The following is a 24199-nucleotide window of genomic DNA, read 5'->3' on the forward strand; positions in this document are numbered from 1 at the left end:
CCAGTGTTCTTGTCTCCACGGTGAGCCACAGCCACCCCCCACCTCTGCAGGAGACCCTCCAACACTAGCAGGTATGTCCGGTTCAGTCTTCCCTGGGGTCACTGCTCCTTCCCCTGGGTCCCGATGCACACACTACTTTGTGTGTGCCCTCCAAGGGTGGAGTCTCTGTTTCCCCCAGTCCTGTCGAAGTCCTGCAGTCAAATCCCACTAACCTTCAAAGTCTGATTCTCTAGGAATTTCTCCTCCCGTTGCCGGAGCCCCAGGTTGGGGTGCCTGATGTGGGGCTCAGAACCTTCACTCCAGTGGGTGAACTTCTGCGGTATAAGTGTTTGCCAGTCTGTGAGTCACCCACCCACCAGTTATGGGATTTGATTTTATTGTGATTGCACCCCTCCTGCCATCTCATTGTGGCTTCTCCTTTGTCTTTGGATGTGGGGTATGTTTTTTGGTGAGTTCCAGTGTCTTCCTTTCGATGACTGTTCAGCAGCTAGTTGTGATTCTGGTGTTCTCACAAGAGGGAGTGAGAGCACATCCTTCTACTTCACCATCCTGGGTTTCAGTTTTATTTGACCCTGTCTATCTCTGTTTTGTTCCTGCTTCCTGGATGTGAGCACCCTCATCTTTTGATTGAGAGCCAAGCAGGGCTCTATCTTATCCCTTAAATATTGTGGAAGATTTTATAACTGCCCTTTGGAGTTTTGAGTTTGACTCTTTATTCTCTTATATTATACAGCTCCAGACTTTGGAGGAGATTGCCATCTATTTGTTGCAGGCCCCTCCCTCAAGTAACACTTCACTCCTAAGTACTGCTGGACTTCATATTTCACTGCCATTCCAGCCATACCTCATCCCCAACTGCCCATATAGCCAGCATTCAACAAATGTCCTGTGGAGAAAACCGGCTGCACATTTGCGGTTCCTCCAGGTTTCACCCTGTCATGCCAGCCCATGCAACTATCGGGAAATCCACTTGCTTCTCTTTTCCCTGGTAGAGTTTCAAATAGGTAGAGTTTCTCTGCCTATGCCGAGCCTACGCTTAATATTATGGTTGGAATCAGCAAATGCCCCTTTAGCGACAAAAGCAATTCAGCTCTCCTTGGTAGGACACTTCCCTGTTTGGAATTTTATTTCAGTGATTTTGTTGTTGCTGTTGCTTCCATAGATCTCCAGCATCTATAAAAATATGTTTTTGATGTGTATCCTTTTTCCCACCTAGTTGTTGTAGCAGGAGTGATGGCTCCCAAGTAGGCTATTACATCTTACTTGGAAACTCAGGTTTTCCCCTGACATTGACTATTCTTCTAATTTAAGCAATTACGTAGCTTTCCAACATTTGGAATACATTTTATTCCATATTCCATTTTATAATATTGTGGGAAACTTAGGAAGTACTTTTTCATCTTGTAACAATTATTCTTGTAACCAAATTTCTGATTACATATTTAATGTTTTTTCTTAGTATAAACCCATAGGTATGGAAATCTTGTGTCAATAGGTATGCATTGCTTTTTTTAATATTTTACAATTTTTGATAGATATTGGCAAATTTCTGCCAAGAAATACTATACTAATATACTTTTACAGTGTGTGAGAATTCCCACTTCCTTAAGACTTTCTCCTCAATACCCAGCTTATTATTATGGAGTGCTGTGAGCCATAAAAAGTATAAATTATTAATTTATTGCATCTATATTTTGGTTAAAATATTTTTAAATGTGTTGTTTATGGTAACAGAAAAACAGATATAAGCCCAATTTTTCATTTTGGTTAGTTTAGCACATAGGAAGTACTTAGTCAATATTTATTAGTTGATTTGGTGTTATCTTGCTTTCTGCATCTTCCTTTGACTATGTTGAAGAGAAGCATTCCGTGTTCTTTTCTTTCAGGAGAAATGAAAGAATTTATTTGTTGAAAAATATTATGTATCTTGATATGAATTTGTGGAAAGTATAAAGTATTGGTAGAAAGAAAGGTATTAACTCCTTTCTTCTCCTATATCTTTTTTTACTGGGACCTTCTACTTGCCTCTGAACAAACACAGAGACCTTTGGGTCTTTTATGAGTCTAAGACTTATAAATCATGTCTTTCCTTGATATGACCTGCTTTGGATATCAGCAGTCTGGGTACATGCTTTTTCCATTTTAGATCTGGGAAACACCTGTACTTCTGGAGAGATGAAAATGCTTTTTAATCAGTAGCAGTGATGCAGTTGGAAATATTTTTTTCTTATTTCACATACATAACTATTCGAGCCAACTAGTTAAGATTAATACTTATTTGATTTTTGTTTCCTTTCAGAGACACTTTTTTTGCTTAAAAAGTAAGACCCTTATAAAGGGCACATGATTCTCAATATTCAGAAAAGATGTACTTTTCTTTTGAAGTTTACCTTACCATTTTAAATTATGGAAAACTTCAAGTGTATATAAAAGCCAAGAATATACTCTAATGTACATTATTGTGCCGGCTGCCATTTTGGCAATTCCCATCTTTCAGTTTCACAGTTAATGATTTTAATAAAAATGCCTTTATCTTGGAATTTTAACGTGTTTTTCCCTAGGTATCCTTTTTTTTGTATCATTAAATGGTTATTCATTAGGTATTTAGTCTTTATATTTTCCTTGATCTGATTTTTTTTTTTATAGAAGGCAATGGTAGATTTTTTTTTTTTAATTAATTAATTTATTTTATTTTTGGCTGTGTTGGGTCTTCGTTTCTGTGCGAGGGCTTTCTCTAGCTGCGGCAAGCAGGGGCCACTCTTCATCGTGGTGCGCGGGCCTCTCACTGGTGCGGCCTCTCTTGTTGTGGAGCACAGCCTCCAGACGCGCAGGCTCAGTAGTTGTGGCTCACGGGCCTAGTTGCTCCGCAGCATGTGGGATCTTCCCAGACCAGGGCTCGAACCCATGTCCCCTGCATTGGCAGACAGATTCTCAACCACCGCGCCACCAGGGAAGCCCGCCTTGATCTGATTTTTTTAAATAGCTATTTCATTTTTCATGTTTGGCTCAGTTTCTATTAGTCACTAGGGCATTTATTTTAATTTTGTTCTTCTTCATGCTCTTAAATGAAATAATATTGAATATTGTTGCCTGTTAAATGACATATGTGAGGAGACCCTTGAATGGAACCTAGGAAGTGTTACCTTGAAAATACAGTGGATGTACAAACACTGAAGTCTTTTCAAATGTTGAAACGTTTTTAAAGGTTGATATTCAGTTTCATGCATATTCAGAAAAGTGTTCTCATACTCTTTGAGCCAAAATTAGTATGCACAGGCACAATCTCTGTTTTCCTTAATTTCTCACTGCAATTGACATTCTTTATTGCATTTCTATATCGCTCTTATGGAAGTGATTGTTTCAGTATGTTACCTAAATGATCTTCCTCATTGTTTTGTGTATATATATATATTTTTTTGCTTTGTGTATTTTTAAAGCTTTTAAAAACCACTTTAAAAATATGTACAGGCAGAGCTATAGTCTGGGACATCAGTTATTAGGGAACAAAAAAGGAGAAAAGCAAGATTAAGAGTCATTCCTAGAATTGGGAGGGAGACTGGCGTTTCACAAGATGCTTCTGAATTGCTGGAATGGTAGGTAGGACCTAGGCTTTCCTCTGGTTTGTGTTCTTTATAACACATACACACACATGAAGAAGATAGGCTTTTCTTGGCAGTGATTATTCACTTTTTATAATTTTCCATTTTGATATCCAGGCCCGAAGAGGTGTGGCAACTGTTCAGTCTAACCCAGTACCCCTAGAAAGACAAATGCATCAGCTTCTCTTCTCTAGGTTTTCTCTCCTATAAGTTAAGTCCCCAAATCCCCTAAAACATATGCACACCCAACAGGAGGTAGGTTTACCCTACCCATTTGCAAGTAACTCTGAAAATCCATAAGCAGAAGCAGGATGACTGTGAAACTAATGAGGCTTAAAGCTTTGGGCTCCTCACTTGCAGCAGCCAGCCCTGCGAGAGGCCCGAGCAAATGTTTTCACATAATCATGTGTTTCTATACGATTAGCAAAAAATAAAGCATTGTAATGTAATCCGTCAAAAAATAAATAAATAAATAAATAAAATAAAAATATGTACAGGGTTCTTACCTTTAAATTTTCACTGTTTACACATGTTTGCGCACACACACACGCTCTCTGGAAGACTTTGAAGAGAGGATTTTTTTAAAGACTGGAGATGCTATGATGAGGCTGAGTTAAGTGGGGGGAATGCCATGTTGCTGAGGGTGAGGGTATACAGTCACTTAAGCATTAAATCCTAATAGCACACTAGATTCTGGGGTGAAGGCCAGTGGAATATTTTTACTTGCTCAGGCTTTGGAGTTATGCAAACAGAAGCTATTGCAAACTCAAAGTTTCATGACTGAAAAAGTAAACTTGTACATTTGTGTGTGTGTGTGTTTTTTTTATAGGTTCAAAAAGGCATTTGAATCTGAGCCAACACTACAGTCAGGAATTAATTTTGCGGTCCTCCTCCTGGCATCTGGGCACCAGTTTGAATCTTCCTTTGAGCTCCGAAAAGTTGGTAATTATAGCTTGACGTTTTCCATGGAAATCAAGAAACTGTACCCAACGATACAAAGAAAAAGAATCTTTAATAGATAGTCCCTTTGCTTTCTGTCCCATCTGACTTCCTAAAAAACAAATTACATCTCCTTATTTAATGTTTCATATTGTTGTGCAAAATCCTGACATTGGGTTGTAATTCAGTTTTTAGTTTATTTTACCTGATATTTTTAATTCCAGCTCAAACTAGTATTAAAAATATGGGCTCTTCATTCAGCCCTCAACTGCCAAATAAGGTAGTGTTTTGTGGAACATCCGGGAAGTTTCCTATTTTAGATTGATTTTGCTTTCCTGGGGCTGAAAGAAAGAAAGAAAGAAAGGGAGGAAGGAAACTCTGATATTTCCTGTTTCTGTTTCTTGTACACCTGCCCCTATGATTTCAGTTTTGTTGGAGGTGGAGCCTCCCAAGCCCCTAGAACAACAGGTCAAGCAGATGGCAGTCTTGGCAGTGACTGGTCTCCTCAGAGACCGTCTCTGAATTGTAGCCATTGATAGAATGTGCTTTTTTTCCCTTTTATCAGTGGACATTGTCTCATATGCTGACCCTTCTTTGGAATTTTTGAAGATTAGGATATCTCAGTGAACAAATTTTGTGTGAGTTCCTTGATTCTGGCTTTGATAACATTTTTTAAGGTTCTAGATATTGAATACTATCTAAGGTAATCAGATTTTGCTCTCTTTTGAGTGTCTAAACCCTCCCTTTCAGAGACCCTTTACAACTCTTGCAGGAGTTTTTACTACAGACATAGAAATAGTTTGCCATATTTTTTGTACAGGAAAAAAATTTGATCTTAGTTAAGCTATGAATTGTAGAAGAAACTTTTCCTTTAAGATTTTTAACTGGAGAAATGTTTTGTTTCATTTGTCATAAGAAAAAATGAGCCCTGGACTTTTTTTTTTACATTATTTGGGAGAGACTAATAAAATGGCCTTATATGATGTTCTGGGAAATCTTTGAGGCAAGTGAAGTTTGAGTATTAAGTACTTTTTAAAAGACGCAGACTAAAAGAATGATACAATGCTTGTTGCTGCTGGATTGCAATGGTATTCAATGCACAAAGTTTTATTTGAAATAACATTTTTAGTTGGAAAATGAAATCAGAAAAATATACACTTTTCATAAAATATAATTATTTTATTATAAATAATTATTTATTATAATTAAATTTTAGTTATAATAAAATTCTGCTTCTAAGGTTATTTAAAAAACTCTACACTAGCCAAAACTCCTTATGCATCAGTGATCTAAAAATGATTTGTATTGCTCTGTTGTTGAACTTGAGGTTGAAGCATGCAGATCATCACAGAATTTGACACTGATTTGCATGTGTAGGTAGAGCACTAACATAGTGGTTTGAAATGTACCTATTCTAAATTCTCATTTTTAAGTTAAATGTAGATTAAGATGGTCGTAGATCTTAAATGTTCTCACCACAAAAAAGAAATGGAAATTATATGACATGTTGGAGGTGTGAGCTAAGGCTACAGTGTGATCATTTTGCCAGATATAAGTGTATTGAATCAACACATTGTACACCTTAAACTTACACAATGCTATGTCAATTATACCTTTCAAAAGCTGGGGGAAAGAAAAAGGATGGTCAGCACTCTGAGGTTTGAGGAACTGTGATTAATGTAACTTTGTAAAGGAAACACACTTCAATTTTTTCTAAGAAGAGCTCATTCATAATACATGTTGAACAAGCATTTGAAAGCATATGAAGTTGAATTTTTAATTTTGGAAATTGCAAAACATACACAGACTTAAAATCTGACTTGACAATGAATTTTTAGTTCCCATAAAAGCTAAGTTTTAGGCTTCTAAAATACTGTGATATACACTCTAAATTATATTTCCTTAAAAACTAAAAGGCAATTAAAACTCACTAATTTAGATTCTACTCAATCACAAGTTATGCTAATCAATATAGGTTGACCTAAAGTTAATATTTATATGGTAAAATAGAGTTAAAGGGATTTTCAAGGAAAACAGTTGACTAAATAAATGAATATTTTAATATAATAATTTTATTAATTAATAGTATATAATAACAACAAGATTAATAACATTTGGCATATTTTTAAATATCAGTTGCATTCTCTTTTTAATCAAAATTTTTAGTAATTTATATCTTCTCCCACTTTTTTTTATTATTGGTCCCCTGCAAATATACAAATTAGTCTGAGTTCCTGAGTTCTGATAGTAATCAGACTTTAATTTATAAAATCTTTTCTTTAGATGTATTTTGAAATTTGATTTATTCATAAAGGATAAACAATTAAAGATTAAGATGTCATAAGATGATCACTAAATCTGAGGCTTTCCAAATATATTATCTTAACTTTAAGAACTCTAATGTAAGAACAGTTCTTAACTGTCATAATCTGTTGCCCAAAGACTCTTAATTCTAGTTGTGTGTTTGTTTGAGGTTATGACTAATTACTTCATGATCTGTGTTTTAATTTCCCACTTTTTGAATAATCACTGATGTTTGGACTATTTAGAACTAGGATTTAAAAACACAGAACCGCTTCTTACATCTTTATCCTTTTTTCAGCTTCACAAGCCTTAAAATTAATATTCAAACTTTGGCTAAATAAAAGATGATTCTCCCATCTTCTGTGGAATTTTTCAACCATGAGACACTTTATGAGATGATGAAGTAATAAAAGAACAGTGTGATTGGAATTGAGACAAACCACTCTTTGAGTCTTATTTTCAGGGAGCTATTAAAATAAAATTTGTATTACTGAACATAAAAATCCATGAGTCTAAAAGGATAATCAAGAAAAAGAAATCAAAACTAAAACAACACGTGTCACCAACCACAAAACAACTCACTTGCCATCTGTGGAAGTGACCAAATTCTTAGAAAATTGAAAATTATAAGGAAAAAAATTCAGTACTTTCCCTTCCTTTTAAAGGGATACTATAATTCATCCAGTTGAGGAGGTAAAGCTCTTCTTAAGACATGCTACATACTAACTGCATATTCTTCAGGAGAATGTATTCTTCAAAATAATGCTAGCTAATAAAGTAGAAGGAATGATAAAGTTGATAATGCTAGTGATATTAAAATAATGATTCTGACAAGGATCATCAATTAGAACTAAAACCATTAATATGCTTATTTTTTTAAATTTTCATTTGCCACATTTACATGATACCAAAGCTCACCCACAGATTGCTTGTTAATCACAAAGGAACAGACGTTCCCATACAGTTCATTGTGTATAGCCCCTCCAGGGATCCAGCTGTCAGTGATCCAACCAGCATCCCTAATGGTGGGATGGCTGGATGTGTGCCACCTGATATGGTGAATGTGAAATAAGTAGCATCTCCTGTGAAACAGTCTTGCCAAAAACGTTTAACCCGAATCTTAAGATCGAACAGTGGGTTAATAGGAATCACGTTGACTAGAAAAATAAGTCAGACAACACCAGGAAGTGCCATCAGACAGATCCAGAATGTGAAGACCTTCTACAAGACTCCCCTCTTGGTCTCTTCAAAAAGTCAGTGTCATGGAAAACAGTGGGGGTGGATTGGTTAGGTTAAAAGAGATTTAGAGACATAAAAAAACAAATGCAATTAATGATTCTTGTTTGGATTCTGGTTTGAGGGGGGGAGGAAAAAGCTATAGGAGATATTTGGGGAACAATTGGGGAATTTGAATCAGTACCAGATATTAGATAATATGAGGGACTTATTATATTTGTTAGGTGCGATAATCAAAAGGGATATGTAGGAGAATTTTTAAACGTACATGATGCAGTATTTAAGGGTGAAATGTCATGATATCTGTAATTTAATTTGAAGTGGTTCAGCAAAAATATTCAGGGAAATGAAGCAATAGTAAAATGTTAGCAGTCGTTGAAAATGTGGTCATTCACTGTAGTATTTTTTCTGCTTTCATGTATGCTTGGAATTCTTCACAATGGAAAGTTAAAATGAAGAGAAGCTAGTCTCCACCAGGGCTGTGTGACCTTCAACAAGTTACTCAACATCTCTCAGCTTTTTTTTTCCCTCATTGCAAAAAGGATATAATCTCTAACTCATTGTGGTGTTGTTTGGATTTGCAGTGTGCCATGAATAGTGCTAGGCATGTAATGAGTGTTCCGTGGAGGCTCCATTTCCTACCTTTTTTTGTTAAAACAGCCTTGAATCTAATAGCAACTGCAAGATGTAAAAACTATGATAGAAACTAAAGTATTAAAAAATCTTCTTAGAAGTCAACCAGTTCTAATTAGAGCATTGTCAACATTTAAATCGCCTAAACAGATGATTGAATCAAAGATCTGGTATTTAAAACAGCAATGACATACTGTTAATTGCTTATAAATTTAGCCAAACTTTCTTTTTTTTTTTATCCATTTTATACACATCAGTGTATACATGTCAATCCCAATCGCCCAATTCATCACACCACCACCCCCAACCCCCCGCCGCTTTCCCCCTTTGGTGTCCATACGTTTGTTCTCTACATCTGTGTCTCAATTTCTGCCCTGCAAACTGGTTCATCTGTACCGTTTTTCTGGGTTCCACATATACGCGTTAATATGCAATATTTGTTTTTCTCTTTCTGACTTACTTCACTCTGTATGACAGTCTCTAGATTTATCCACGTCTCTACAAATGACCCAATTTCGTTCCTTTTTATGGCTGAGTAATATTCCATTGTATATATGTACCACATCTTCTTTATCCATTCGTCTGTCGATGGGCATTTAGGTTGCTTCCATGACCTGGCTATTGTAAATACTGCTGCAGTGAACATTGGCGTGCATGTGTCTTTTTGAATTATGGTTTTCTCTGGGTATATGCCCAGTAGTGGGATTGCTGGGTCATATGATAACTCTATTTTTAGTTTTTTAAGGAACCTCCATACTGTTCTCCATAGTGGCTGTATCAATTTATGTTCCCACCAACAGTGCAAGAGGGTTCCATTTTTTCCACACCCTCTCCAGCATTGTTGTTTGTAGATTTTCTGATGATGCCCATTCTGACTGGTGTAAGGTGGTACCTCATTGTAGTTTTGATTTGCATTTCTCTAATGATTAGTGATGTTGAGCAGGTTTTCATGTGCTTCTTGGCCATCTGTATGTCCTCTTTGGAGAAATGTCTATTTAAGTCTTCTGCCCATGTTTTTTTTATTGTTTTTTTGTTTTTAATTTATTTTAATTTATTTATTTTTGGCTGTGTTGGGTCTTCGTTGCTGTGTGGGCTTTGTCTAGTTGCGGCGAGCAGGGGCTACTCTTTGGTTCGTGGGCTTCTCATTGAGGTGGCTTCTCTTGTTGTGGAGCACGGGCTCTAGGCACGCGGGCTTCAGTAGTTGTGGCTCACGGGCTCCAAAGCGCAGGCTCAGTAGCTGTGGTGCACGGGCTTAGTTGCTCCATGGCATGTGGGATCTTCCCGGACCAGGGCTCGAACCTGTGTCCCCTGCATTGGCAGGCGGATTCTTAACCACTGCGCCACCAGGGAAGCCCTGCCCATGTTTTTGATTGGGTTGTTTGTTTTTTTAATATTGAGCTGCATGAGCTGTTTATATATTTTGGAGATTAATCCTTTGTCCGTTGATTCGTTTACATATTTTTTTTTCCCATTCTGAGGGTTGTCTTTTCGTCTTGTTTGTAGTTTCCTTTGCTTTGCTTTGCAAAAGCTTTGAAGTTTCATTAGGTCCCATTTGTTTATTTTTGTTTTTATTTCCATTACTCTAGGAGGTGGGTCAAAAAAGATCTTGCTGTGATTTTTGTCAAAGAGTGTTCTTCCTATGTTTTCCTCTAAGAGTCTTATAGTGTCCGGTCTTACATTCAGGTCTCTAATCCATTTTGAGTTTATTTTTGTGTATGGTGTTAGGGAGTGTTCTAATTTCATTCTTTAATATGTAGCTCTCCAGTTTTCCCAGCACCACTTATTGAAGACACTCTGTTTTCTCCATTGTATATCCTTGCCTCCTTTGTCATAGATTAGTTGACCATAGGTGCGTGGGTTTATCTCTGGGCTTTCTATCCTGTTCCATTGATCTATATTTCTGTTTTTGTGCCAGTACCATATTGTCTTGATTACTGTAGCTTTGTAGTATAGTCTGAAGTCAGGGAGTCTGATTCCTGCAGCTCCGTTTTTTTCCCTCAAGACTGCTTTGGCTATTCGGGGTCTTTTGTGTCTCCATACAAATTTTAAGATTTTTTGTTCTAGTTCTGTAAAAAGTGCCATTGGTAATTTGATAGGGATTGCATTGAATCTGTAGATCGCTTTGGGTAGTATAGTCATTTTCACAATATTGATTCTTCCAATCCAAGAACATGGTATATCTCTCCATCTGTTGGTATCATCTTTAATTTCTTTCATCAGTGTTTATAGTTTTCTGCATACAGGTCTTTTGTCTCCCTAGGTAGGTTTCTTCCTAGGTATTTTATCCTATTTGTTGCAGTGGAACATGGGAGTGTTTCCTTAATTTCTCTTTCAGATTTTTCATCATTCGTGTATAGGAATGCAAGAGATTTCTGTGCATTAATTTTGTATCCTGCAACTTTACCAAATTCATTGATTAGCTCTAGTAGTTTTCTGGTGGCATCTTTAGGATTCTCTATGTATACTATGATGTCATCTGCAAACAGTGACAGTTTTACTTTTTCTTTTCCAATCTGTATTCCTTTTATTTCTTTTTCTTCTCTGATTGCTGTGGCTAAGACTTCCAAAACTATGTTGAATAATAGTGGCGAGAGTGGACATCCTTGCCTTGTTCCTGATCTTAGAAGACATGCTTTCAGTTTTTCACCATTGAGAATGATGTTTGCTATGGATTTGTTGTATATGGCTTTTATTATGTTGAGGTAGGTTCCCTCTATGCCCACTTTCTGGAGAGTTTTTATCATAAATGGGTGTTGAATTTTGTCAAAAGCTTATTCTGCATCTATTGAGCTGATCATATGGTTTTTATTCTTCAGTTTGTTAATATGCTATATCACATTGATTGATTTGCATATATTGAAGAATTCTTGCATCCCTGGGTTAAATCCCACTTGATCATGGTATATGATACTTTTAAAGTGTTATTGGATTCTCTTTGCTAGTATTTTGTTGAGGATTTTTCGTCTATATTCATCAGTAATATTGGTGTGTAATTTTCTATTTTTGTAGTATCTTTGTCTGGTTTTGGTATCAGGGTGATGGTGGCCTCATAGAATGAGTTTGGGAGTGTTCCTTCCTCCACAATTTTTTGGAAGAGTTTGAGAAGGATGGGTGTTAGCTCTTCTCTGAATGTTTGATAGAATTCACCTGTGAAGCCATCTGGTCCTGGACTTTTGTTTGTTGGAAGATTTTTAATCACAGTTTCAATTTTAATACTTGTGATTGGTCTGTTCATATTTTCTATTTCTTCCTGGTTCAGTCGTGGAAGGTTATACCTTTCTACGAATTCGTCCATTTTTTCTAGGTTGTCCATTTTATTGGCATAGAGTTGCTTCTAGTAGTCTCTTGGGATGCTTTGTATTTCTGCGGTGTCTGTTGTCGCTTCTCCTTTTTCCTTTCTAATTTTATTGATTTGAGTCCTCTCCCACTTTTTCTTGATGAGTCTGGCTAATGGTTTATCAATTTTGTTTATCTCCTCAAACAACCAGCTTTTAGTTTCAATCATCTTTGCTATTGTTTTCTTTGTTTCTATTTCATTTATTTCTGCTCTGATCTTTATGATTTCTTTCCTTCTGCTAACTTTGGGTTTTGTTTGTTCTTCTTTCTCAAGTTCCTTTAGGTGTGAGGTTAGATTGTTTGTTTGAAATTTTTCTTGCTTCTTGAGGTAGGCTTGTATAGCTATAATCTTCCTTCTTAGAACTGCTTTTACTGCATTCCATAGGTTTTGGGTCATCGTGTTTTCATTGTCATTTGTCTCTAGGTATTTTTTGATTTCCTCTTTGATTTCTTCAGTAATCTCTTGGTTATTTAGTAATGTTTTGTTTATCCTCCATGTGTTTGTGTTTTTTACGTTTTTATCCCTGTAATTGATTTCTAATTTCATAGCATTGTGGTCAAAGAAGATACTTGATATGATTTCAATTTTCTTAAATTTACTGAGGCTTGGTTTTGACCCAAGATGTGATCTATCCTGGAGAATGTTCCATGCGCACTTGAGAAGAAAGTGTAACCTGCTGTTTTTGGATGGAATGTCCTATAAATATCAGTTAAATCTATCTGGTCTATTGTGTCATTTAAAGCTTGTGTTTCCTTATTAATTTTCTGTTTGGATGATCTGTCCACTGGTGTAAGTGTGGTGTTAAAGTCCCCCACTATTATTGTGTTACTGTCAATTTCCTCTTTTATAGCTTTTACCAGTTGCCTTATGTATTGAGGTACTCCTACATTGGGTGCATATATATTTATAATTGCTATATCTTCTTCTTGGATTGATCCCTTGATCGTTATGTAGTGTCCTTCCTTGTCTCTTGCAACGTTCTTTATTTTAAAGTCTCTTTTATCTGATATGAGTATTGCTACTCCAGCTTTCTTTTGATTTCTACTTGCATGGAATATCTTTTTCCATCCCCTCACTTTCAGTCTGAATGTGTCCCTAGGTCTGAAGTGGGTCTCTTGTAGACAACATATATATGAGTCTTGTTTTTGTATCCATTCAGCAAGCCTGTGTCTTTTGGTTGGAGCATTTAATCCATTCACGTTTAAGGTAATTATCGATATGTATGTTCCTATTACCATTTTCTAAATTGTTTTGGTTTTGTTTTCGTAGGTCCTTTTCTTCTCTTGTGTTTCCCACTTAGAGAAGTTCCTTTAGCATTTGTTGTAGAGCTGGTTTGGTGGTGCTGAATTCTCTTAGCTTTTGCTTGTCTGTAAAGCTTTTGATTTCTCCATCGAATCTGAATGAGATCCTTGCCGGGTAGAGTAATCTTGGTTGTAGGTTCTTCCCTTTCATCACTTTACGTATATCATGCCACTCCCCTGTGGCTTGTAGACTTTCTGCTGAGAAATCAGCTGTTAACCTTATGGGAGTTCCCTTGTATGTTATTTGTCATTTTTCCCTTGATGGTTTCAATAATTTTTCTTTGTCTTTAATTTTTGCCGATTTGATTGCTATGTGTCTCGGCATGTTTCTCCTTGGGTTTATCCTGTTTGGGACTCTCTGCGCTTCCTGGACTTGGGTGGCTATTTCCTTTCCCATGTTAGGGAAGTTTTCGACTATAATCTCTTCAAATATTTTCTCGGGTCCTTTCTCTCTGTCTTCTCCTTCTGGGACCCCTATAATGCGAACGTTGTTGCGTTTAACGTTGTCCCAGAGGTCTCTTAGGCTGTCTTCATTTCTTTTCATTCTTTTTTCTTTATTCTGTTCTGCAACAGTGAATTCCACCGTTCTGTCTTCCAGGTCACTTATCCTTTCTTCTGCCTCAGTTATTCTGCTATTGATTCTTTCTAGTGTATTTTTCATTTCAGTTATTGTGTTGTTCATCTCAGTTTGTTTCTCCTTTAATTCTTCTAGATCTTTGTTAAAGATTTCTTGCATCTTCTCGATCTTTGCCCCCATTCTTTTTCTGAGGTCCTGGATCATCTTCACTATCATTATTCTGAATTCTTTTTCTGGAACGTTGCCTATCTCCACTTCATTCCGTTGTTTTTCTGGGGTTTTATCTTGTTCCTTCATCTGGTACATAGCCCTCTGCCGTTTCATCTTGTCTGTCTTTCTGTGAATGTGTTTTTTGTTCCACAGGCTGCAGGATTGTAGTTATTCTTGCTTTTGCTGTCTGCCCTCCAAACCTTTTTAAATAGTGAAAAATATCTAGATGGTAAGAACTTGGTAAAATGATATAATCATCCATCAGCAATAGTCCTTTAATAATTTGGCCCTAGAGGTCAAGAACCTTAATAGTGCTGTACCTGGGACCAAGTATAACACTACCTCTGAGACTCTATCCTATGGAAATAATCCTAAATATGGAACAAATTTTATGCAGTACGATGTTTATTCCTTTATTCCCTGGAAGGGTGGGTAGTGAGGGGTTGGAGAGAGAGAGATACTAAATATAAAAAATTAGAGCCATGTTCTTAACTCCAAACTTAAAAGATTACTATCTGCATGTAGAAACAGGTTTCATACATCATGTGGAAAAAACATAAAAGCTAATTCATAAAAGATATACAGACACATGAAAAGACAGTCCATCTCAGTGGTTTAAAAAGGGCAATGTTTCCTTTTTCCTCCATCAGATTGGCAAAGATGAAAGGACATGATAGTGTCTATAATATCAGCACTTAAAATGGGCATATCTTCTGTCCCCAACAAGTCCAGGTTTAAGACTTTATTACAAAGAAATAATTGAACAAGTGCACAAAGCGACGTGTATAAGAATGTTTATAGTAATAAAAAGCAGGCAACGTCTGCATTTGGGTAAATTAAAATGACCCATGCATATACTAAAATACTATTTGCCATTTAAAAAATAAAGCATTTTGTCCAAATGCTGAATGGCTTAGGGTAACAATCATGTGACAAATTTATGCCAAGGCTAATGTTAATATCACCCTTATAGAATGAACTTCTGGCAAGCATAAATAAATCTGAAATCTTATTTTAAAACTAATATTGTAATTTTACTATTAAACACTTTCATAGTCCCTATTTAAATGTTTAAATGGTTTGGCGCTAGATCAGTCCTGCATTCATTGTTCCCAAGTATGACACAAAAAAGAGATATTCATTTTCAACTGAGGTTGATAGAGACACATATTTTTAGTATCTGATTTTCCCCCTGCACTTTCTTCTTCCATTTGTATTTGTTGTATTTTTTATGTCCAGATAGGAGATCATGGATGTTGTTGCATACAGATGTGTAATTTTTTTCATCTCATGAAATTTTAAGGTGGCAAAGCTGTTCTTTTTAATTTATCATCACAAAATGTGAAGAATTCCCAGATGGACTTTTTCCTAAAAATTTCTTGGCTTAAGTGGAATTATATGATAAAAAGCAGCATAAATTTTTTTTTTTTTTTTTTTTTTTTAGAATTTCACTTTATTTATTTATTTATTTATTTTTGGCTGTGTTGGGTCTTCGTTTCTGTGCAAGGGCTTTCTCTAGTTGTGTCAAGCGGGGGCCACTCTTAATTATGGTGCGCGGGCCTCTCACTATCGTGGCCTCTCTTGTTGTGGACCACAGGCTCCAGACACGCAGGCTCAGTAGTTGTGGCACACGGGCCCAGCCGCTCCACGGCATGTGGGATCCTCCCAGACCAGGCCTCGAACCCGTGTCCCCTGCACTGGCAGGCAGATTCTCAACCACTGTGCCACCAGGGAAGCCCAGCATAAAGTTTTTTAAAGGTTGTTTTGTTTTGTTAAAGTATAATTTTCAAAAAAGATAAATTTATGACTCTCCGAAAATATAAAATATGATTCTATTTAATTCAGTTAACATGGAAACAGTAAGAGGCTATGTCCCGTTTAAAGTTTATTTAAGAAGCTAGGGTATTCATAATTGAAGAAAGAAATGTTAGAATCAGATATCTGAGTTTGATTGTTTTAAAAAGCTTGTTTATGTCCAACAGGTTATAAATCTTAGGGATTCACTGTTTCACTAGGCAGAACTTATTTACATCTCTCCTGAACAAAAACATATTATACAAGTTAACAGGTAAACTTCTGTAAGATCGTTAATAAATAGTGAGATGAACTAGCTACACTTTCCATAGGCAGTCCTTGAGTGGGCTTATGCCTCCATATGATATTGAAATGACATGTTCCACATTTTTACCTTACTCCCAAATCTCAGATAACTTTCCTGACATTTAGTAACTTTCCTGTCATATGTTATGGATGTTAGTGGCAATTCTACGGAGATATATTTTTTTTAAGCAAACAAATCCTTCCAAATGCAAAAATAATACAAGGCAGAGTAGAGATAAAAAGTTAGAATGAAATGCAAAGAACCCAGAAGTAACAAAACAATGTTAAAAAAGAACAAAGTTGGAGGATTTACATGACCTGATTTCAAGTCTTGTTACAAAGCCACAGTATTCAAGACAGTATTTGTCAGTTTCCTTATTTCTTTAACTTTCTAAGTGTATAATAACTGTTTTTGCATATAAAATTATTAATTATTATAGCAGTTTACTCTTGCAAACTATATATACTGTATACATTTATACTTCAACTGATGGATAGAATTTCAGCACATTTCCCTTTCAAGTAACTAAAGAATCCATGATGTAGTAAGGGAAAGAAGGAGGTTACACAGCAAGAGGTTGAGTGTCATCACCTTTTAATTTATGCATATATGCATATATAAAAATTCTAGAATGATGTACATCAGTGTGACAATGGCAGTTATTTTGTGGTTTTCAAATTGAGGGAAATTTTCACTTGCTTCTGTGTACCTTTCTGATTTGTCCACTTTTTTTTTTTTTTTTTTTACAGTGAACTTAAGCCCTTTTAGAATCAGAAACTTAACAAAACTATTTTAATCTGAAAGGAGGAATGAAAGCTTAGTTTTGCTTGTTAATAAAACGTCAGCTCTGCCTGCCTGCCATGTGTTGTAAAGTTATTCTTCCTATTCATCTTCTAGGGGTGAAGCTCAGTAGCCTTCTTGGTAAAAAGGGAAACTTGGAAAAGCTCCAGAGCTACTGGGAAGTTGGATTTTTCCTGGGAGCAAGTGTCCTGGCCAATGACCACTTGAGAGTCATTCAAGCATCTGAAAAGCTTTTTAAACTGAAGACACCTGCATGGTAATAGTAAATTGTTAGGTGTTTGTACAGTTATTTTTGATAAAAGCTCCTATCACTTGTTTCTAAATTGTTAAATCTGTTGAACTGACAATTAGGGGATTTTATTTGCTTAGAGAATAAAATGCAGAATCTAGAGGAAAAAGTGATTGATGCTCGTAAATAAAATGTGTTATATGTAGGTTCTGATGACTTTGGACACAGGTGTGTCCACTGGCCACCAAGCTTAGCCTTTCCATCACACTGACCAACCTGCTAGCCTAGGTTGGCCAGTGTCACCCACTTGGATCATGCAAAAGCCTCGAATTTTACACCTGCAACTCTAATCAGCAGATTCACAAGTTTCCATCTCAGCCTTCCCAGCCTCTGCTCCAAACATGTGCCCTTTGTTTCCTTCATGATCTAATCTCACTTTTGGAATTCTCATTCTTGATTTTCACTTCTTGTTACTCAGGGTTTACTGACACATTTAGATGTTTCCTGTATTATGTGTGTTTTTCTAATTTCAAATTTTTGGGGGATGTACCCAAGTCTCATCACTATGGATGTGGTAATTGGAGAGATGAAAACAAAATTCCATCTGCATTTAGGACTGTTTTTTAAATGGTAATTTTATCGTGCATCACATGTAATGATTGACCATTAGCTGAAAAGACTTTTAAAGGTTAACTGTGATATCAAGAAAGGCTCAGAGTGCTCAGAGCTCAGGCCACTGACTTCTTTTCATCAGAGGGACCATTTGAGGAAATTCCCACCATGGTAGACCTTCATGGCTTCTTAAAGCATTTCCTCACATTCAGATCTCCTTTATTAGCAAATCCTCCCCAGCATTGCTCCCATAGTGATCTTTCTAAAGTGCATGTTTGACCCTTCCCCTCCACTGAAATCTTTAAATCAGTGTAGTTTAATGGTTCCTCACAGCCTAAGGGATAAAGTCCACCTCCTTGGCGTGGCAAACAAGGTTTGCCCTTAGTCATTAAACCTCAGCCCTTGTCACACCCCTAGGTTTACGCTGCTCTCTGTTTACTCTGAACACGCCAGTTTCTGACGTCATGCCATTGTGTCTCAGCACACACTGAGCGTCGTCTTCCAGCCCTCTTCTCCACCTGGGGAACACTCGCAAATCACATCAGCTCATAAATCACATGCTGGCCTAAACCCCTTCCCCACACCCAGAGAGACGATGGTGGATGTTGTTACATACACTGTGATTCTTTCATCTCCGGAAATTTTCTTCTTTCGTGTTTCCGTCGTTCTTTAGTCATATCTCTATTGATACTGACTGTATGACTTTTGTTAGTCGTATCTCTGTGAGTTACAGCTCCGTGGGCATTTATTTCATGGTGCTATAATACCTGTTACATTTCTGTCTCCTCAACACCATGTGCAGCTTGAGGACAGGGCTGTACTGTCAGTAGCATGTCGACGGCAGGCATTCAGCAAATGGCATGAAAATAACTGAACCAATAAATGCACACGTTACATGCAGCCAAGTTGGTTATTTCTTTATGACGACCATTCCGATGATGGCTGAAGAGGAGACTGAAGCATGGGTATAAAGAGCTTTGGTCTGAGGTGTCTTGGCCTCTGTTGACAAGAAGACAGACGTTATTTTATGCAATAGTAATAACAACCACAAAACAATGCTTTGTTTCCATTAACTTAATGTTAACTTCCATGTTTGTAGTTTACAAAGTGCTTGCTTACCCATTATCTCATATAATTATCTTGCTCCTCATTTTTTCCTGACTTTTTCCTTTGAGGCACCATCTGTCTTAAGGTTTGAGGATATTTGTATAATATATATGAGCTGAGTTACTTTAGAGCAAAATAATATCCCTTATGATCGGTCTACTTAGAAAAGCTTTCTCAAGGGAGCATATTTTAAAACAAATGCATTAACCACTTTCTTGACTAGAATAGGCATTACTTTAAAAGTCATGTTTTAAGTAGATGTATTGTTCAGTCCAAGTTACTTAAGCTGTCTAAGCCTCAGTTTCCTCATCTTTACAATGGAGGTAAAATGGCCTACTTTACTGAATTTTTGTGAGATTTAAGTGAGATAACATGTGATAGTACATGACATATAACAAATAATAAAGTTTAGTGACTTGGCATGCATAATTATTAATGCCATATTTAAATTACATTTACAGAGTAAGACTGGGATAGATGGAACAGGTGGTTCTAAATTTGCTTATTATGTGTCTTATATCTTTTGATTTTTTTAGGTACCTCAAGTCTATTGTAGAGACAATTTTGATATATAAGCATTTTGTGAAACTGACTTCAGAACAGCCCGTGGCCAAGCAGGAACTTGTGGACTTCTGGATGGACTTCCTGGTTGAGTCCACAAAGACAGATGTCACTGTAGTCAGGTTTCCAGTAAGTACTCTTCACGTAACTCTAAGGACATTTATGTTTTGTTTCCTTTATTTAAAGAACATCTTGCACTTGTGATTGTGACTGCATTAATGTGCTGGTTTTCATGCCCTAAAATGAAGATGGTCATCTGGTTAATATATTTATTTTCTACAAATTGGTTTGCTTTAGCTTATTTTTAAAAATAACTTCTCACAATCAGAGAAATAAGATACATTTTCATGTTTTTGCCATGAAACTTGTTGGTTTCCTTTGATAAGTTGTAACATGTGCTTTCCCAAGAAAAGATTATCTCTTAGCTCAGGAAGTCAGAATATCTCTTCAGACGAGATGAATGGCTGTTTTTCATTCATACTACAGTTTTGTTGACATTGTCAACATCAATATCATCAACATTATTGTGGTGAAAAGTGTCAGGCTCACCTGCATTGTTACTCCATCACTACCACTTACTACCCATGTGGGTCAGAGTTAGATGCGGTGTCCCCAGTCACTTTTTACAGTGCTTTAGAGGATGGGAAATGATGCCTTATAGGTTCTGGTCTGCAATTCATTTTGGCTAGTCTCTATCAAATTTACACATTTAAATGTATCACACACACACACACATACACTTTAAAAATATATTGTCCATCTCAGCTGGTGCCATCCCCATACTGATAGTTCTTGGAATACCATCCAAAGCAATATAGCTTTAGTATCCAATTCAAGAATTACTGGCAACTGACTGTGTACACAGATCTCTTCCCATGTCAAAGTGATGCCATAAATCTCTCTGTTTTGAGCTCTCTTTGTCTCAGTCTTTCATACTCAGAGGTGGTGACAACTCTCAATTTTTTTTTTCAATTCTTTTTATAAAATCTTGTTTTCTAGTTCTTGTTGGTAGGATCAAATGTTTCATTTAATTAAATCCATCACTGGCATTAACTCTCTTCCTTTACTCTTGCTTCCAGATGAAGCCGTAAGCTCAGCAGGATCTTTAGTTGAAAAGCCTTTCAAACTAAAACACTTCACTCTATTTTCTAGCCTAGATAATGTGTAGTCTAGGAAAATACTTATCTCAGAGTGAGCTGGCAGCTTGCCTTTAGCTGGTGCTCTGATGGTAGTAAACATGGTAGTGAAAGAAGACAGCACAGAACTGAAGTATTTAATCAACTGTTGATGGACTAAGAAAGTTGGCTATGAGAGGAAACCACTCATATGAGAGGCAACCACTGAGCTAATTTAAATTACTTTACTGTCACAAGGTGAATGCAAAAAAATAAAACCAGAAAATAATAAGAGAGAAGCTAGGAGAATATAGGTATATACTCCAGGAAAGAGAGGCTTTCTTAAGCAAGAAAGGGACCTATAAGCCCCAAAGGCAAACATTGACCAATTTGGTTTCATTAAAAATTCAAGTTTTTGTTCACCTTAAAAAAAAACCCACCATAAACATGGCAAATGCTAGATAGGGAGAGAATATTTAATACTAGTGCTGCAAAAGGATCAATTTGTTGAATATGCAAAAAAACAAAACAAACACAAACAAACAAAAACAACTCCTACAGACTGATAAGCAAGAGAAACAGAAAAATGGTCAAATCCTATGAAAAGGTAAGTAACCTCACTAGGTAGCCAAAAAATGCAAATTAACACAAGACACCATTGTACCTCTGCCATTTTGCATGTGTGCAAATATATGTGTAGGATAAATTCCCAGAAGTGGAATAGATTCATATTACATGTTGCTTTCTGTAGGGATGATATCAATTGACATTCCCACTGGCAATATATGAAACTACCTGCTTTCACAAAGTCTCTCCAAACAAGTGTATTTATCAGATTTGTACTTTTGCTAAATGTATAGATGAAAAATGGCATATTGGGGTCGTTTGAGTTAGTATTTCTCTTATTATGCGTGAGTTTATGCACATGATTAAGTTCATATGTTTAAAAGACCCCTCAGTGATTTAAGAAAAAGAGAAGAATTTGTTGCCAACATTTAAAAATGAAGAGAGTTGAACCTTCTGTGCTGGCTGTGAGGGAGTAATTGGTCTTGATACTGCTATAAATTGCTGTAAAATCTGAGATAATCTCTTCTTGGGAAAGCACATTTTACAACTTATCAAAGGAAACCACCAAAATATATAAAACAACTGTTTGCAGGCATTAAACAGCAATCATGTGAGGGCTGCCATCCTTGAGAGGGGAGGTACTAGACCTGAGTCCCACCTTCACCTGCTCTTTTTTCACTAAGATGATTTTTCTGGCTGCAGCCCAAGGAAGTGGCTTCTCCCTAGGCAGCACCGGCAGGGATCAGTGTTCAGGATCCTAAGACAGCTGGAATATGAGGGACAGGGTGTTGGAGAAGGGGGAGCCTTGAAGAGTGAGCCCCAGGATTCTGCCTGTGTATTTCCCTTGAGCCCTAGGGCACCTCCTCGATGGTGTGAACGAGGAGTAAGCACGCCCTGAATAAACACAAATTCCAGTCCCAATATTTGATTAAAATTGGGTTTTGGATGAAACCTACATGGCTTAAATAAACTTTATCAAGGTAAGTTCCCTTGCTGATTAGGAGATCAGGACCAGAAGTGGCAGAGAGCATCTTTTGGAAGGCTGACAAGTCTGCAGAGATTCCAGAGCATAAATAATGCAGGGATAAGATGTTAGACTTTGAGCCCAGACTGTGGTCCACAAAGCATCTAGTTGAGAGTATAGAGCCCATGCTTTACAAGTAAAGGCAAAACTAAAACAAAGCTGGAATAAAAGTATGCCTTGATAGGATCAAGATCATACACTGATAATTTAACTGATATGTAGATGAAAAAAAAACCAAAAACAAAAAAACTTTGGAAAGATATTATCCTGAGCCTCTGCAAAGTGTCATTCAGATGTATTAAAGATTACTAGACATTCTAAGGAGCAGGAAAAAGTGACATAATAAGAGCTAAAACCAGCCAATAGAGGTATTCCCCAAGGTGATTCTCATGTTGTAGTTCCCAGGTAAGGACGTCACATAAGTATAATACGATTTTAAGGAAAATAAAGGAAAAGATGGACAAAATGGATGGAAAGGTGGAGTATTTCAGCTGAAAAATAAAGTTTATAAAACATCAAATGAAAAATAAGGAGAATTCACATAAAAATCCAGATCTTTAACTACTCTTGAAAAATTAAAGGGATGGGGAATTTGTAACTGCATTCTCCAAAAGCAGCAATCTCCTGAGCCAACTGGATGCTACCATTTAAGAGGCCAATTACAGTCCCATTCATCCTGCTTCACTCACTCACCTTTTCCACTCACTCCCTGAAATCACTGGAATTTGCTGCCCATGCTCTACTGCATAGAGAAAGGCAAGCTTCTAGTGCCTGTGGTTCTGCGTCAGTCACTATAACTCTTCGTGTCCTTAGAGTAGCAGCTTCTGTAGCTCACACTTGTGAAGGCTGCGATAGGTCTTGATTGGGGTGATTACCTTATCCTTCTTTGGAAGTGGGTTTGACCAGGTTACTTATATTAGAAAATATTTAGGGGAGATTGGGTCAAGATGGCAGAGTTGAAGGATGTGTGAGCACTCCCTCTTGCCAAAGCAGCAGAATCACAATTAACTGCTGAACAATCATCAACAGGAAGACACTGGAACTCACCAAAAAAGATACCCCACATCCAAAGACAAAGGAGAAGCCACAATGAGACGGTAGGAGTGGCGCAATCACAATAAAATCAAATCCCATAACTGCTGGGTAGGTGACTCAAAAACGGAGAACAATTATACCACAGAAGCCCACCCACTGGAGTGAAGGTTCTGAGCCCCACGTCAGGCTTCCCAACCTGGAGGTCCAGCAACAGGAGGAGGAGTTCCCAGATTCCTTTGAAGAACCAGTTAATGTAGGGATCTGAGTGTATGTATCATATTGAGAACTCCATAATGGACCACGTAACAAATAATGATACTGGTGTGAATATTATTGAGAAGTAATCTATTTTGAAGCTAAGTGTTAATTTAAGGGTTCAAAGGGTGATCCAATGTCAGTTTGAAATAACTATTTCTTGGCCTATATGGACAAATATTATTGTTGGAACTAGTCTGGTAATGAAAGCATATGAGACAGACTTCAGACTTTGAAGGCTAGCGGGATTTGATTGCAGGACTTCGACAGGACTTGGGGAAACAGAGACTCCACTCTTGGAGGGCACACAAAGTAGTGTGCGCATCAGGACCCAGGGGGAAGGAGCAGTGACCCCATAGGAGACTGAACCAGACCTACCTGCTAGTGTTGGAGGGTCTCCTGCAGAGGCAGGGGGTGGCTCTGTCTCACCATGAGGACAAGGACACTGGCAGCAGAAGTTCCGGGAAGTACTCCTTGGCAGGAGCCCTCCTCAAGGCTGCCATTAGCCCCACCAAAGAGCCTGTAGCCTCCAGTGCTGGGTTCCTCAGGCCAAACAATCAACAGGGAGGGAACTCAGCCCCACCCATTAGCAGACAAGCAGATTAAAGGTTTACAGAGCTTTGCCCACCAGAGCAACACCCAGCTCTACCCACCAC

At 37.2% G+C, this 24199-nt stretch overlaps 1 protein-coding gene across 3 annotated transcripts in view; it reads left to right on the forward strand.

Moving 5' to 3' along the window:
• Window positions 1-24199, forward strand: part of MAP3K5 (mitogen-activated protein kinase kinase kinase 5) — a 218527-nt gene that overhangs the window by 112296 nt on the left and 82032 nt on the right. For all 3 annotated transcript variants that reach the window (XM_068550870.1, XM_068550871.1, XM_068550872.1), the window contains 3 exons: window positions 4429-4541; window positions 17135-17294; window positions 19523-19676. In XM_068550870.1, coding sequence (XP_068406971.1) covers window positions 4429-4541; window positions 17135-17294; window positions 19523-19676 — 427 coding nt within the window. The remainder of the gene's footprint in view (window positions 1-4428; window positions 4542-17134; window positions 17295-19522; window positions 19677-24199) is intronic.

This window comes from Eschrichtius robustus, chromosome 9 (assembly GCF_028021215.1).
Source record: "Eschrichtius robustus isolate mEscRob2 chromosome 9, mEscRob2.pri, whole genome shotgun sequence".
NCBI lineage: Eukaryota > Metazoa > Chordata > Mammalia > Artiodactyla > Eschrichtiidae > Eschrichtius > Eschrichtius robustus.